Below are 17034 nucleotides of genomic sequence, written 5' to 3'. Positions count from 1 at the left end.
GGGCAGGGTTTGGATAATGTCTACCGATGAGGCAAAATTCCTAGCCAGCAAAGAATTACTTCTGACCAAGGGACTATCCGATTTTGAGGATTGTTTCTAAATGAATATGAACATATTAAAACTATATTTAGGCATCCATTCTGTTCTGGCTGGTAATCCTGAAGTGTTATTACTGCACCAAGTCAGAATGAGGGCCCAAAGTGGTAAAACAAAAAAAAAATCTTGAGGCAAAACTGTAATAGGGTGGTTAGGGAGACAGGAATCTTTACAAATTTTAGATTAAGTGATTTCTAGGGACAAATTCAATGGTGCGGAAGTAACAATACTTGATACTAAGTAAATTATTTTGTGTGAGACTCTAAATGGAGAGCTTTGAAAAATGTTTTTTTTTTTTCTTCACCTCTGATTAGTAATGTGAGCTTTCAAACCCAACTTGTAACAAATCAGCATCTGGCCATAGTACAAAAATAATAACAAAAATACCATGGAGAATAGAATCAAGCCCGTTATATGACTCCTACCTAATTTTGTACTTCAAATAAATCTAAATTCACACTTCAGCCACTTTTGAAAAAATAGAGGGGCTAACCACAACATAATTTTATGTGTTGCCCTTGAAACATAAACACAATCTGACCTTCACTGTTCTTCTTTGTCCAAAACATTCTCAAAGATCTTTTCTGTTTGAGATACAAAAATAACTGTTTTACAACACAAGAGGGCTAACAATAAAGACATTCAATATGCTGGGGTTGGAAAGCAAGAACATAAAAGTATTTGGGTGCCAAATTAATAAACTCCTCTAAAGAACTAACATGTTATAATTTACTCTCATATCGCTCTATTTCACGTTTACTCTTGTTAATCTCCTCAATTTTATGTTAGAATTCTACGTGTTGGAGTTAACACCTCAGTATCTTAGATATGTGCTTTTCACAAAACATAAATCACAAACTCCTATTAACTCTGAAATTAAAGTTCACTAAGGATATGATAAGTGTGGTTATTTCTGAAAACATAATATGTTCATTATGTTCCCACAATGGCAGAATATGCATAATGCTAGAAATAAACTGATTTCCTTTGAATATGCTGGATGCGAGAACACCTGCCCCACAAGATGGACTAAATCAAATGCAGAGCTCAAGTCCCACTCCAGGACAGTCACAACGCTATGGTTTAAACAGGACCGAATAATGTGTACAACATTTTAATAAAGAAAACATAATGTTACGGATGTGAAACTAGTTAAACATTAGATTTTAATTTTTCAGGATACTGGACAGTTGTTCATTTCTCCTAAAAAAAACTTAAGATGGCTGCACTTAATGAAAAAATGAGTCAAGATAGCAACTATCTCTGTGCCTCACCAGTAAGTGTCTTTGGGCTCTCCTCTCATCCATTCTCAATAACATTTAATCACACCATCTGCTGCACGTAATCAGAGCCCAAGCTGTCAGCCTGCATTCCCACGCTGATGAGACATAGTGACACCACTGAATGCAGGATGCCCTCCATGGCTTTGACGCGCTCAACCAGTTGGAAAGTTGGACAACAGACAACCTCAAACTGAAACTGGCTCAACATATTGATGACTAAGATCCCATTTTTCTATCATTTTCGCCTGTCAAAACCCTCAAATACCTTTGATACAGTCCTTAGATTATTTTGCAGTTAGACACCCACATCAAGCCCAAATCATCTAGGTATCAGGGTTGAGTAGACTGCTCCCTATGAGCAAAGGTGAACAAAGCCATAAGCACCTTGTTCCAGTTAGCTCATCCACACAGAATACATATTGGTCTAGATGCACATACTTTTTTCAATCCTCCTGGAAAATACAATTTCTAAACTGTTAAAGATCCAAAACACTGCAATAAAATCTTTTACTGGTGAAAAACAATGGCAGTCCACATAAGGAGAGAGAAAAATATCAACAGTGGCTCTCCATGAAGAAGCAATTGACTTTCAAGATTGCCACCACCCTGCTCAGAATTCAGATTAATAGAGAAGAATTCTCTGGGCGAGAAAAGAAAAATGTTGCCCTGTAAGCATCCGTTTGTAGCAAGTAGTGCTGTAGATTCAGATGCTATGTATACTTCCACCAACTAGTGTTGGACTTTGATGATTTCTACTTGTTTATCTTTGAAGTAAGTCTTTTCAAGACACACGACGTATGGACTCCACCTTTTAGTGGTATTGTGAATGGGCATTAGCTCCATTGTTAGATTTATTTTGCCGCACAGAAAGTGAAAGTGTAGATGGAGCCTAACAAACAGTAAATATGCCCATGCAGAGCAAATTATTAAATATAACAAAAGGAAAGAATATTTACAGCAACGTCAGGGGACCAGGGAGGACAACGGTTGAATGTGCATCAACAGCACTACATGCCACAAACAGATGGTTATAGGGTAATTAACATTTTCTGTTCATGGCACGTGTGGCTGTAGATATACATGTTGTGCATAAACTCTAAAGCAGTCCTTCTTAAACCAGTGGCTTAGCCTGAGGATGTTGCAGACGACTGGAAAAGTGTATGTAGGTCAGCCAGGCCAACTCTAGCTTGTTGTCTGACTACGACTTCTATGCAACAGTGTTCGGTAAATGTATGAGAAGCAGACCAAGTACCTGCTTTACAGATGTCGGCTAAAGTTATATTACCTAAGAAAGCCATAGTAGCCTCTTTCCTACAAGTAGAATAAAGTCTGAGTTCTCAGTATACATTTGACCAACACATGTGCAACACCCACCTTGGAACCTACACACCTTTGTGTGGCTTTGAGTATGACACGAAAAGGAATTGGTTTTTGAAAAAAATATTTTTCTCTCTCTCAATGTAGTACATTAGTACTCTCTCAGCAACTACAGTATGTAAGAGCAGGTTCTGCTACAGTCTCTGGGTGCAGAAAAAATACTGGGAGCTCAATTGTTTAGTTCATGTGAAAACTCAAGGATAGGGAGGGATCTTGGATTTGTCATGAGGACCACCCTATTGTGATGGACCTGAAAGAAAGGCTCTTCAAAAGTAAGTGTGTGTATTTTGCTAACCCACATGAGGGTGCACCCAGGTTGGTGACGCTAGGATGAGAATGCGAGATGTCTGCCTCAGCCTTCGGACCACAAACTGCAGAAGTGGGAAAGGCGATAAAGGATAAGCAAATATCCCTGACCAAGTTCATCCATAGTACATTGTAAATGGACTGAGAGTGTGGTAGCCTGGTGGTAAAGTGTGGCCTTTTTGCATTTTCTGCGGTGGCGAACAGGTCTCTTCGTGGGAACCCCCAACATCGGAAGTAAGGGAGTAGAACTTGGGGGTGGATTTCCCTTTTTTTGGACTTGTTGATGCCTCATGCTGTGCAGGTCTACCAGATCGTTGTCCACCCCAGAAATGCGTTGGGTGAGCAGATGTACTATGTGATGTATTGCCCACCGTCAGATGCTCTGGGTTACACTGAACAGCTGTGCTAAGTGTGTGCCCCCTGTTTTAAAAAATAAATAAAACATAGTAGTCATATTGCCAATGCGTATTAGAACTGCCTTGTCCTGTTTAATAGCATGAAATGCAGGGAATGCGAGCTGTATAGCCAGCAGCTCCAGGTGGCTGATGTGAATGGATTGCTGGGCAGACGTCCACTTTCACTAAACTGAGGTTATTGAAAGGCACCACCAGCTAGTGAGGTGTCCGTGGCAACTGGTTTAAAGGAGGGATGCCCCTGCACCAGGTTGCACTCCACCAATAAAGAGAGCGATGTGCGGCCCCCTAACCAACATAAGGTCCTCAGGATGACTAGATTGCTGCTAGGCACTCCTGCAACAGTAATAAGTGCACTATGGCTATGCAAGATGCCTTTAGGTCGAGAAAACGCATCACAGTTCTTGCTGTCACCTCACAATCAGACTTAAAAAGAGGCAGCATGTTTTGGAAGACTTTCAATCGTGGTGGACTGGGGAACGCTCTCCCACCAGTGCAACTAGGATGACCCTGAGGAAGAGCTTCACTTGAAAGGGATAGAGATGGGATTTAGTCAGGTTGATGGTGAAATCTAGTCCATATAAGGTCTAGATAGTAGTCTGGGTGTGTGTTATGCATAGATGGTGCATGGCAACCTTGATCAGCCAATTGTTCAGGTAAGGAAACATGTGGATGCCGCTCCTCCTCAGAAGAGCCGCTTAAACAGCAAGACATTTGGTAAATACCCATGGGACTGTGGTAACCCCAAAAGGAAGTACTTTGAGCTGGTAATGTCTACTCACCACAAAGCTCAGGCGCCCTCGATGCTTTAGGTAGATGGTTATGTGGAAGTAGGTGTCCTTCAGACTGAGAGCAGTCATGAAGTTGCCTTGCTGCAGTAGTGGTGTATTGTCTTGTAGAGTCACCATGTGGAAGTGTTCCAAAATAATGTGTTTGTTGTGGGGCCTGAGATCGATTATGGGTCTCAGGGAGCAGCCCTTCTTGGGGATAAGAGAGTATAAAAAGTTGACGCCTCTTCTGTGGTGTTGCTGCGGAAATGGCTCTATGTCCCCATTGGCCTGTGTCTCCTCCTGAAGGAGTTGCAAATGTTCTGTGGACATTTTGTGTTGGCGAGGAAGGATGTTTGTTAGTGTTTGACTGAGTTCTAGACAGTATCACTCTTGCACAATGTTGACAACCCAACGTTCGGAGGTGATTTCTGACCAATGGGACAGAAACCCCTACAACCTTCCACTCACGGGTGCTATGTGGTGGGGGGGAGGTGAACAGTGTCACTGTTTTGGAGGGGCAGTCGCTTTTGGAACTACACCCTTGCCTCTGTAGCCACCCCTGAAGTAGCCCTGGGAAGGTGACTGCTGCATTGGCCTTGTGACTGTAGAAGAGGTTTCCGGGGTGGAAACTACTGCTGCTCCACGGTATTCGGAATGTCGAAAGGAGCCACAGGGAGTGGGTGTCTGTAGCGCCTATCACTTTGGCTGAGTCAGTGTATTTCTTGATATTTTTCTAACATCTTGTTGATCTCAGGGCCAGAGAGATGCTGACAATCAAACAGTACATTTAAGAGGTACTGCTGGGACTCCAGTTTAAAACCAGACACACACAACCAGGCATGGCGACACAGGAGGATGCTGTGTGGTAATACCAACATGTGGCTATGTCAGCAGCATCTAGAGTACAAGAGATGACAGGTTTAGACATCATTTTTTCCCTCTGCCACAAATTCTTGTCCCTTCTTGCAGTACTGCTCTGGGAGATGATGGGGCGAGGTTCGCCATCTGATCGCTTTGGGCACTGTCATACGGGGATAGTATGCCAATGAAGATGGGGATGCACCAATGCATAGCAGACTGTGCTCCTATCCTTTTTCCAAATTGTCAATGTTCTTGCTCGCCTGGTCTGGAGGGCGAGCATTATCTCTGCCTTCTGTGTTAGCTCGTTTTCTAGCTGTATGCACAACTAGAGAGTCAGGAGGTAACTGTTGTTGCTTTAACTGGCTCCATAAATATGTCAGTGGTCGGTTTTAGACACCTCTGAGCATGGGAAGGTACTGTAGGAAGCATTTGGTGAAGGAGACGGCCTCCATGAGAAAATCAGCCTCCTCATGCTGCACATGCATCTCCACATTGTACAAGGTGGCTACCTGTGAAGGACCCCATGATAAAAGGTGTTCATCTAGGGGTGAAGGGTTTGTAGGGTTTAGTTCTGAGTCTATGCCTGCTGAGGGTTCTGCATCATCATCCCAGTGGTCGGGTTCTGGGGACGATGAGAAAGGTTATAAGAGTCATAGAGTAGCCTTGGACTGTTCCCACCCCTGAGTGTGAGAAATCCTGTGGTGAGTGCGGGGAGAATCCAAGGAGAAGGCTGAGCCGTAGGTAGTTGAGAGGTAGCAGTGTTATGCCATTTAGGCCTCTTGGGAGTAGAAGGCACAGGAGGGTTGAGGGCCTCTTCAAAAGTCAACTTTCTCTTATGAGATACAGAGCCCTTCAATGGCTGTGGAGGCAAATCCAGGATCAGACTAGTGCTTGACTGGATGTGGATCCACTACTGCTTGGCATTGAGATGTTCCTGCAGCAGCTGGAGGATTGGTTGGTTGAAGTCCTCAGAGGCAGCAGAGGAGACAGCAGTATAAAGCGGTCTGGATTGAACTGAAGATATTCTACACCCAGATGGCACCAAACTCAATCTCAAATCCAAATACCTCAGCTCCAAACGCTTCAGGGCAATGTCCTTTGGCCCTGAGTGCTTCAGTGCGGTGTGTCTCTGCTCCAAACGCTTCGGTCCACCTGTTTTGAGTCAGAGAGCAGGTGAGCTTGTGTCTTTGAGTCTAGTCGCGAACAAGTTTGTCGACGTCTACCCTTGAGACTTTGAGGAGGACTTTGGCCCAGTGTGTGTAACGGGTGTCAACCATGGACAGGAGGTAGTGGTGCACTGGAGGCCTCAGATGTGGCAGAGGAGCTAGAGGATGGTGCATCCACTTGGTGAGAAGAAGGGGGCCTGTGCTCATTGATTTTCGGCAGACGCTGGGTCAGCGGAGGCTCTTCTGCTTAGACATCTGCTTTGGAGTCAATGTTTTCCAACAAAAAAGTCTCCTCATCTTTGGTGCCTGGAGCATACAGTTGCTCAACATCTGACTATTCCTGCTCACCAAATAGGTCCGGGGTTTCCTCTTCCTGTTGTCTGTGCCATGGAGGCCAAGGCAATTCGCCAAGTGTATAGGTTCCGAAGAGCCTTCTTATTTCAGAATGCGAGACACACTGAAAAGGAGTCTTCATGATGATTGGGAGACAAAAGAAGGTTGAAGACCTTGAAGAAATTGGTTCTCGGTGTGGCAATTGGGGCAGAACCGAAATGGAGTTCTTTCCAACACAAGGACTTTCCCAACTCAAACAGAAGTCGAAAGGGTGGTGACCAGCACAGAGTGGAAGAAACAAGACAGTGGAGACCGACAATCAGCACGACTGTTTAAAAGTACGGATGAGAAATGGACCCGAAGGGCCAGTGAGAACACCACCCAGCATCCAACCGGAGCTCACTTTGACATGTCTGAACTTGACAGCTGAGAAAAAACAACCCAACAATGGAGCCAATGCCCATGTGCAATACTACTAATAGGTGGAGTCACTAGATGCCATGACTCGAAAAGACTTACTTCAAAGAAAAACAAGTTATACATATCTGAGCCCACCACTAGATGGCGCAAGTATGCACAACATGTGCATCTAGAGCCACACATGCCAAAAAATAAGTAGTTTTTTTTAGCTTCAACTGATCATAAGTTATTAAAAACACAGTGTCAAGTGTTGCGTGCAGTGGATGGCCCTTTCCATAGGTTGACTGGCCCCCTTTCTGTTGCTTACTGCGGTATTAGAATTTATAACTGCTACTAATGAGGTTAAACCTTTTTACTAGACAGAGTTAACCTGTGTAAAAATGTCAAAATAAGACAGTTATACTATTGCAAAATGTGCCACTGCACAATTTTCCCTTTCTTCTGGCATCACACAGTTAACCGTGTCACATTTTTTGATCCTCCCCTGACAATTCCCACGGTCCAGGCTATAGGGGCAGAAGAAAATGTCAATGTCGAAAGAACTGACTAGTAGATGAAAATCACTCATCATCCATGCAGGCAATTACCCTTCCATGCAAACAACTGCTCATTCATCCACTCGCCCATCCACACTACTACTCACACAAACTCGTTGATAAAAGAAGCTGAATTTCCCATTATGAGCCAGGCCTACACCCTTTGCTGCTAGTCTGAGAGGGTTAAGAGAATGCTTTCGGTAATGTGTGACTGTTAGCTTGAGAGGAGTCTGAGAGCGCTGTTACTGTTACACTGCTAATGTGTTACAGTGCTGTTGGCACAGTAAGACTCCTACTGAAAGGCACAAGAGTGTTGCCAGTAGTGTGTGGCAGGTGTGAAGCTGCTCTCAGTTTGCAAGGAGACTGAGGGTGGTGTTGTACAGTAGCAACTCTAAGGGATTTTAGAGTGCAGTCAGTAGTGTTTGACTGCTAGTCTGGTAGGGGTAGGACACTCCTTCTGGGAGAGGGTGACTGCTAATCTGTAACCAAAGTGAGAGTGGTTTGTTCAGTGTGCGGCATCTAATATGTTAGGTGTGCGAGTCCTGATGGTAGTGCATGAGTGTCCAATCTGGAATATTGATCTCCATGTGGTAAATAAACAGAAGTCTTTTGGTGTGAAAACAACAAATATATCTGTAATAAATCCAAGATAACTAAGAACACTCAGCTCCTTTCCAAGCTACGGATGAAGATGGATATATGCACTAAGAGGAACCACTCAAAAGAACTAAACAGCTATTCTTTTAGCATGTCTCCTTAAAATGTACAGGACCACGCCATGCAGGATCGTAGTAGCAACCACCCAGATGCATATCACAAACTAAACTATACTTACATATAAATATATATTTCCTTCATAATGTAGTGCTTGCCAATATTCTAGATTCCTGGATGTATTATGTTAGACCACCAACCCAAAACTTAAGACAGGGTTACTGAAAGCAATATTGGGAAAAACATCATCAATTTAAAAGCCTCCACAGGACTACTGAAAGAACTCTCACAGCAACAAGTGCCCACTGGCACAAAATACACACTAACTGCTATAAATATCCCAAGCACACAAGAATGACCATCCAACGAGCAGCTTTAAATGTATTTTTTTTAATATATCAGCATGCCACACTCTCTTAAATTAAATAGTTTTCTATCAAATATACCCTTTTCGTTTTAAGTAAAAACACACCAAGAACACCTTGCGTTTTTCACACACTGTAGGACTGATACAGTGGGACTTGCAGAATCACAAATCTCCATGTGACTTAGTACATAGAGTAAGGAGACGGGTGATTATATTTCAAATCCTGCAGGATGTCACAGTGCGCAGTCTGAATATGTATACAGCTGCCTTATTCAATATGGCTGAATCCTCTAAATTACATACTGTGCCGGGCTGCAGCTCAGGGAGCTAATGTCAGGGTACTGGCGAGCTACTAGTGGCTCCCCAGCTATCCGTTGGAGACCCCGTACTATAATTTTCTACTTAAGAAACTGGTCCGGGCCTTTGCAGGATCTGAAAAATTGAACAGATGGCCAGTATTTGTCTCTGGGAAAAGTGTCAACCCTATTTAGAACAGGTCGGCCAATCAGATTTTTCTGTTTGCAGGCATTAACCTCAGTTATTTGCCAGGTGGCCAACAATTCTGTGGATGATGGTAATCGAAGCCTCAGCAGGTATAGTTTGCTTTAATTTCCCATTCTTTCTCCCATAACTCTGAAATGTGTTGTCCATCTGTGAGCAGTTTTCTGCCATGTGTGAGGCTTCCCATTCTCCTTGTGTGACACAGTCTGGAGGGAGTGGTTCCAAGAGCACCAGGGAAGGCGTGAAGAGAGAGTTTATACAAGTGTCTGGTAGACACTGGATAACTTTGCTTGCATATGGAATGCACTATGGGTTGGAGGACTGTGCGACACGAAGAACATACGAGGGGAGGAAGCGTGAGGTGAAGCACAGAACAATCAAAGTGGAAACTCAGTGAGAGATGAGCCTGGGGTGCTTCCCTGCAGCAAATATTGACTGTCAGATTGTACATCATCCAGTTATACACCGACTATCAATTAATAGATGGAAATAAAAGTCTTCACAGCTGAAAGATGCTGATCCAGTCATCACAAAAAGAGGTTTTGAAATCTCTTAAAAAACTGAGGCATAGAGCTAATATACCAGGGTGGCATGTCAAAAGAGAAAATGGTACTTGTGGGCTCTTTTTATTGAACTATGAGCATTATGAGCCCTCACCAATTGGCTGCTCCTAATAATAATGTGTGTAGGTGGATACTACACGTGAAAGCGTCAAGGTGCTCTGATGCCTTTTCTCTGCATTGCCCAGAACCATAGGAAACAACAAAATGGATGGGATTCTAGCACTTAACTGAACTTTGAGACAGGGGGCTCAAGTTGTTGTCCATCTAGGTGGGTTTCCAGAAACTCTCACAACCCATGATAATTACTCCATAAGAGATGAGTTGGAGTAGATATTTCTTTGATGACAGCAAAGATTTTGTCTTGATTTTTGTATTAAGAATTTTGATTCTGAGGTAGAAGGGAGCAGAACTGTAAACTCACTTGTACATCAAAAAGCACCACTGGAACTGAAAATAGGTATCCACCCCAGTTCAGTGCATGAGCCCTTTTAGTTCAGTCACAACTACCAACACTCCCTCTGCCACATTCTGCGCAAGTTTGTGGATATTGATATCCTTTTGGGCACACCTAAATATAAACAGTTGGAGCCATTACTCCAGTGTTGACCAAAGAACCAGTCCTGTGGGCCGTGGGTGGGCAGGAATTATGGGAATCCCTGATGACCTTTTCCACCAGGCTTCCCATCAAGAGATGTCCATCTAAAAGTAGCCGTAGGTTCCTTCGATTGTGTAAAAGGGGAATCTTTGCAGAAGATTGTTGACATGGTCGGTACTCAACAGCGCTGGGGCAACTGCACCACATTCCTAGACTTATCTATATATGCAGGAGATCACGATAATGGTAGAGCCATCAAATGTGATGATGTGTCATTGTCACAGGCTTGAGAAGCCAGACGCCATCTTTGAATAATCAACAGAGGTGCAAAGGTGAACAGTGAAAAGACAAGGGGATGTAGAGTCTGTGGAACCCTCAGTCTGAAGCAGGGGTACAGAGGAACAACAATCCCATTTAAACTGTGGTGCAAACTTATGAAACCATTCTAAGAGCACGCTGTGGTCAATCCTTTCAAGAACACCTTGGTCCAAATATTTGTGAGATTCATCCTTACATCAGAGTGTTCTTGAAACATATGAACCTGTGCAGGTCTCATGCCAGAGAGGTGTATTACTAATGCACTGAGGCAAGGAAAAAAATGCAGTTTAGCAAAATACCACATTTTGCAAGATTCATATGCTCACAGATCTCACTAAACACTGACAGACCGCTGCGCCAAATGCAAGCTTCATTTTACTCAGTCACGCCCAGAGAAAGATAGTCTCAAATAATAAAATAACAGTATTGGGTAGCTAACTTTATCCTAAAGTTTAAAGCAATGGGGAGTTCATGTGCAAGTGGACGGGAAGAAAAGGGCCGAATAAACCAACTTAGAAAGCAAAACACCTTGACATTTCAGTGACCAATCTGCAGAACGTTTCACTCAAACCTCTGGTAATTTCTTATATACGCATTTAATAAAGCGACACAGGTCAGTTAACATGGATGCTAAATCTCACAATTAGTTGTTAGTGTTCCAGGCCGAGGTTGGCTGAAAATCACAAGGCGAGTGAGCCACGCAGAGTATAACTGGGCTACTTATGTGCATGCCAGGACTTTAGAAACGTGTGGTAACCTCTTACCGTCGCTTGCTAGGAATGAAGCCAATCTCCTCGCTCTCTCCATCAGGGTGCACCCGTCTGGCTTGCCACCACTCTTCATCGGATGCATCGATGACGTGGAGGATGTCACCAAAGAGGAAGCTCAGCGCCTGGCTCAAGAACCCGCAGTCCTTCGTCTTATCATAGTCGAAGAGGGCCCTGTGTAGGAACACGATGCGGAGGTCAGTGAAGGAGCACAATCAAAGGTAGGGCTGCTAGGGGCCACGAGCTGAGCTGTCATGCCACCAGGGATGGACAGTGTTAATTATAGAGGTAGGACATGAAGGAAGGCGAACACTTTGTGCAGGCACATCAGATATAAATGCGTTAAGGCCTGCATAGCCTGCACTTGTAACAACAGATGATTCACACTCCCAGCCCACTGTGATGATGGATCTTGGCAACGCAATCTGACATCACAAGAGGGACACATCAGATACCCCCTGCAAACTGCCTTCCCACACTGCAGCTATCTTCACTGCCAAACGGTGCCCAGTACGTAATCAGGGAGCATGGACCACTGTCCAAGGAGGGGCAGCACAGGCAGAACATCATCATCTTTGGAATTTGTACAGTTGCACTGGGGCTCAGGAGGGACGTCCTAACTGCCTTAAATATTAAAGAATAAGGTAAGATCCACTATTCAGAAAAAAAGGGTAAAACTTACCTTGGCAGTGTGTGACTTGAGAGAAAAAGAACCCACACCACCCCCTCTCCTTCCTGTCTTTTTGCCAACTCCAACCAGCACCTCCCCGAACTCCTCCCACCACCCAGGACCTACTTAATAGTGGCCGTGACAAAGGCAAGCCCATCTGTGCCTGTCCATACCAGGACTGCCCCCAGCGCCAGGAACCCTCACAGCTACACTTGTACCACCCTCCACACTCCTGACCATGGATGCTGCCACAAACTCACCCACCAAGCCACTCCACTGTAGGACCTTTCACTTGCACCCTCTGCCACTTCACCTGCCACAACGCACACTCCCCCATCACTCTCAGCAACACCCAGACCACTTAAGGAGCAACACTAGCTACCCACCACCATCCAGCATGCACCGTCCTCAACACTCGTTCAGTTAACAAACATGCCACTGAGGTCTGGGACCTTACCGATACTCTTGCGCCCGACAGACTTCCTCGTTAAGACCTAGCTCAACCCTGTCATCCTCTGACATTACCACCGCCAGACCAGCAGGATGCAGAATCACCCACGGAACTGCATCAGCAAGCCAGGAGGAGGAATCACCGTCATCCACCAAGACTCCAACAAATGCACCACCGCCACAGATGACACCATCGCAGCAATGGAACATCTCAACTTCACTATCCAAACGTACGAGAAATCCACCATTAGGTGAACCTTAGACCCACCTTCTGCAACCTCATCATCAATTTCATTGCCCCCCCTCACCATAATCTCAAAGGACTACATGTTCCTAGGTGACCTCAACTTCCACCTCAATGACATAACTGACCCTAACTCCACTAACCTCCTTGATGGCCTGAGCAACATCAGCCTCACCCAACCCTTACACAATGCCATGCACATCCCAGGACACAAGCTCGACCCCATAATCACCTCCAGCAACCGCATCAAATACAGCCACATCGCTGAACTCACATAGACCAGCCACTAAATCATCCACGTAATCATCATGAACCCCATGTCTTTGACGCAACCCAACACCACGCGTCACAGCTGGAAAAACCCGCAGAGACCAAAAGGACCAAACCCTTGCCCTCAACCTGGCCAAACACCACAATAATGTGCACCAGACTTCAGAAGTTTCAACACCTGGATCACTGATATTGTCACCCCCCTCAAGAACAAGAAACAAAAGATCCACCAAGCAAGCCAGATGGTACTGAGGACCTCAGAATAGCCAAGTATCACTGCAAGGACTTTGAAATAAGGTGATGCACCAACAAAGAACAAACTGACAGAACTGCCAGCAAAACGGCACTTAACCTTTTACCACCAACTAAGTGAGATGAACAAAAAAGCTCTGGCATCACACATCGAAGCTAACCCCTGTTGCACAAAAGTCACTTTAGGGAAAAATCCTGATTAAAAAAAAAAACCTCCCAGCCACTGCGGTCTCCCCGTGCCGTATCTTAGGACTCTGGACACTTCAACACTGTCTGGCAGAGGGGAAGCCAGCACTCCATTCTACCAAAAATGGGATAGGGGGAGGAAAACACAGCTGGAGTACTGCCCCCACAGCTGGTCGCAGACGATAGATAGGGGTGGGGTTGTTCTGCCAAATGTGCTGCCCTGTTGGCAACCCTGTTGGCCATGACCGAGGCCTGACTGAGTAGACTTACAGAGCCAGCGGGCACCTGCACTCAGGATAGGCACCCCATGAGGGGGACTAGACCTGATTGACCTCTACACTATCCCTGGAAGGCCCCAGAAGAAGGGTTGGGGGTGTTTGTCAGGGAACCCCTACCGAAAGGGAGCCAGCCAGATCCCATGGTAGGGAGCTGGTTCCCTGATATATGGCCATGGACACGAGCAGTGGGCCCCCTGTATGGGCAGGGTGGAGATGCAGGTCAGGGGGCTCTCCGACCGGAGGGCCAGCATGACCCGAGCCATGGTTGGACCCAGAGTGTGCCTCAGGCCTGGAGGATCGGGTAAAGTATGGGCCCACCAGGGCTGTACCAACATACCCACGAGCTGGGGACCCCCCTCCCCATGTAGTGCACTGGCGCAGTAGCACCGGAAGGTGCATGTAGGAAGCTGACCTGGTGTGTGGTGGGTGCCCATGGTATTTACACCTTATACCAGGTCCAGGTATCCCCTCTTAGTGAAGTGTAGGCAGTGTCTAGAAGCCAAGCTCTCTAGAGGTAGCGGTGGATGATCAGCCAAAGCTTATCAAGGAGACATGCAAAGCTCATGTAATACCACTGTAGTCACACAGTACTTACACACATAAATGAGAACACTCAGTTGTACAAAAATAAAGGTACTTTATTTTTGGCACAAATCACCACAAAGTACTAGACCGGCGACCCACCCTTAGTAGGTAAGTGATACACTGCTAGTGTATATATTTAATCAGGATGAGGTATAGAAAGGTTAGAAAGCAGTAATAACTAATAGTGAACCTAGGGGGAGCACAAACCATATATTACAAAAATGGGATGCTAACAAGGTAACCCCACTTAGGTATGTAAGATGTGTGGAGGGGAGCTGGGAGTATTAGACAACCACAGAGGTAAGTAACACAGTACACCCAAGCGGCCAGGAATGCAGGAGTAAAACACTGGATTTTCCCCAAACCACACCAAAAGAGGAAAAGAAGAAAAAGACACCCAAAGAAGACTGCAAGAAACCAGCGGTGGATTCCTGAAGAAAGAAGACCTGTGGAGAGAGGGGACCAAGTCCAAAGGTCACAGTGGAGTCCAGGAGGAGTAGGAGGTACTACCCACCCACCTGTGGATGTAGGAGTTGGTCGCCGGTACTGAAGAACAGGTCAGCACTGCAGCCCAAGAGCCGGAGAAGAGTTCCAGATGGATGCAGAAGATGTCCCATACCGGAAGGAAGATTGCAGATGGGTGTCGGTGCAGGATTTCCACGAACACGCCTTGGCACAGGCAAACGTGCGGTTAGTGGAAAAGAGGTGCTGCCGGGGACCAGCAAGGGCCAGGAGGACTCAACCCAGGAATGGGAGTCACAGGGGACCCTCAGCATAGCAAAGAGTCCACAGGAGCAGAGGCAGCACCCACAAGAGTCCCACAGGAAAGGGACACAGGAGTCGCTGAAGGAGCACATGCAGCACTACAAAAGAGGATCCCATGACGCAGGAGGCTGTGATTTGAAGGATGGAGTGCTGGGGACTGGAGCTACACATCACCTGTAGATCCCTTGGAGGAGATGCAAACTAGCCTTGGCAACTGCAAGAGACGCAGTGCACGTGGGTGCTGTCCTGCGTGGGAAGGCAAAGGCTTACCTCCACCAAAGCTGGACAGCTGCAGAGAGGACCAGGAGGACTACTCCGGACCACCACCCATGATGCAGGATCTATGCAGCTCAGCAGGAGAGGGGATCCACGCAGCTGGTCGTCGCTTGTCGTAGGTGTCTGCGGTTGCAGGGGAGTCACGCCTTCACTCCAAGGAAGATTCCTTCTTCTTGTGCAGGCTGAAAAGTTGCAGTCTTCTGAGGGTACATGGTGAGGGAACTGTTGCAAAGCTGGCAGAAGCTCTGGAAGCAATGTTGCTGAAGAGTCCTTCCTTCTAGGAAGCAGCTTGTCAGGTCCTGGAGGTTTCAGTCACAGACCCGGGGGCCAGAAGTCGAAGCAGAGGTTGCAGAGGAGTCCTGCTGGAATCTTGCAAGACTAATCCTGGCACCCACCCAAGAGAGAGACCCTTAATAACCCTGATAGGGGTATTTGTCACCTAACCAGGTACGCACCTATCAGTAGGGGGCTCTGACGTCACCTGCCTGGACACTCAGATACTCCCAGAGTTCACTTCCATTCCTAATAACCAAGATGGCAGAACCCAGTGACCCTCTGGAGGGGCACTGAGCACCACCACTGGGGTGGTGATGGACAGGGGAGTGGTCACTACCCTTTCCATTGTCCAGTTTTGCACCAGGGTAGTGACTAGGGGTCCCTGAACCGCTATAGACTGGTTTAGGCATGGAGGGAACCAAATGTGCCCTTCAAAGCAAACCAGTGGCTTGGGGAGGCTACCCTCCCAAGTCAGTCACACCTATTCCAAAAGGGAGAGGGTGTTACCTCCCACTCCGAAAGGAAATCCTTTGTTCCTGCCTTCCTGGGCTTGATCAGATCAAGCAGCAGGATGGCAGAAACCCTGCCAGCTGTCCAACTTTGGTGGAGGTAAGACCTTGCCTTCCCACGCAGGACAATAATCCCGTGCACCGCGTCTCTTGCAACTGCCAAGACTTATTTGCATCTCCTCCAAAGGATCTTTAGGCTACGTGTAGCTCCAGCCCCCAGCACTCCCTCCTGTGACGCACAGCCGTCTGCGTGTTTCTCCCGCGGTGTGGGACCAGTGTTCAGTCATGCTATGTGGGCTCTTCTGAAACTCCTGTGTCCATTTCCTGTGGGTGCCGACTTTGCTCCTGTTGACTCTCTGTGTCGATGAGGGTTCCCTCCGATTCCCCCCCTCCTGCGCCTTACTGGTCCCCGGCAGCACCACTTTTCCACAAACCGCAAATTTGCATTTGCCAAGGCTTGTTGGTGGAATTCCTACACAGATACCCAGCTGTAATCTTCATTCCAGCGTGGGACATCTTCTGCATCTCTCAGGAACTCTTCTCCGGGTCAAGGGCTGCAGTGCTGACCTTCTCTTCATTACCGTCGACCAACTCCTGCAAGTACAGCTCCTCCTCCTGCACTCAACTGTGACTATGTGACTTGGTCCCCTCTCTCCACAGGTCTTCCTCGCCAGGAATCCACCACTGGTTTCTTGTAGTCTTGTACGGGTGCTTAATTTCCTTCCTTTTGGGTGGTTGGGAAATTCCAGTGACTTACTCCTGCTTTCCTGGTTCCTTGGGGGGGTTCGGGTGGGGGGGGGGGGGGGTACTGTGTTACTTACCACTGTCGTTTTCTAGTACTCCCAGCTCCCCTCTACACATTCCACTTACCTAGGTGGAGTTCCTGT

At 46.4% G+C, this 17034-nt stretch overlaps 1 protein-coding gene across 6 annotated transcripts in view; it reads right to left on the bottom strand.

The window, feature by feature from the left end:
* The window catches only part of DLG4 (discs large MAGUK scaffold protein 4), a 584369-nt gene that overhangs the window by 37194 nt on the left and 530141 nt on the right, over positions 1-17034 (bottom strand). For all 6 annotated transcript variants that reach the window (XM_069215534.1, XM_069215536.1, XM_069215538.1 and 3 more), the window contains one exon: positions 11384-11560. In XM_069215534.1, the coding sequence (XP_069071635.1) occupies positions 11384-11560 (177 nt within the window). The remainder of the gene's footprint in view (positions 1-11383; positions 11561-17034) is intronic.

Source organism: Pleurodeles waltl, chromosome 12 (genome assembly GCF_031143425.1).
Source record: "Pleurodeles waltl isolate 20211129_DDA chromosome 12, aPleWal1.hap1.20221129, whole genome shotgun sequence".
NCBI classification, from domain to species: Eukaryota; Metazoa; Chordata; class Amphibia; order Caudata; family Salamandridae; genus Pleurodeles; species Pleurodeles waltl.
The sequence above is the reverse complement of the archived record's forward strand: the minus strand, read 5'-3'. Positions and strand labels throughout refer to the sequence as shown.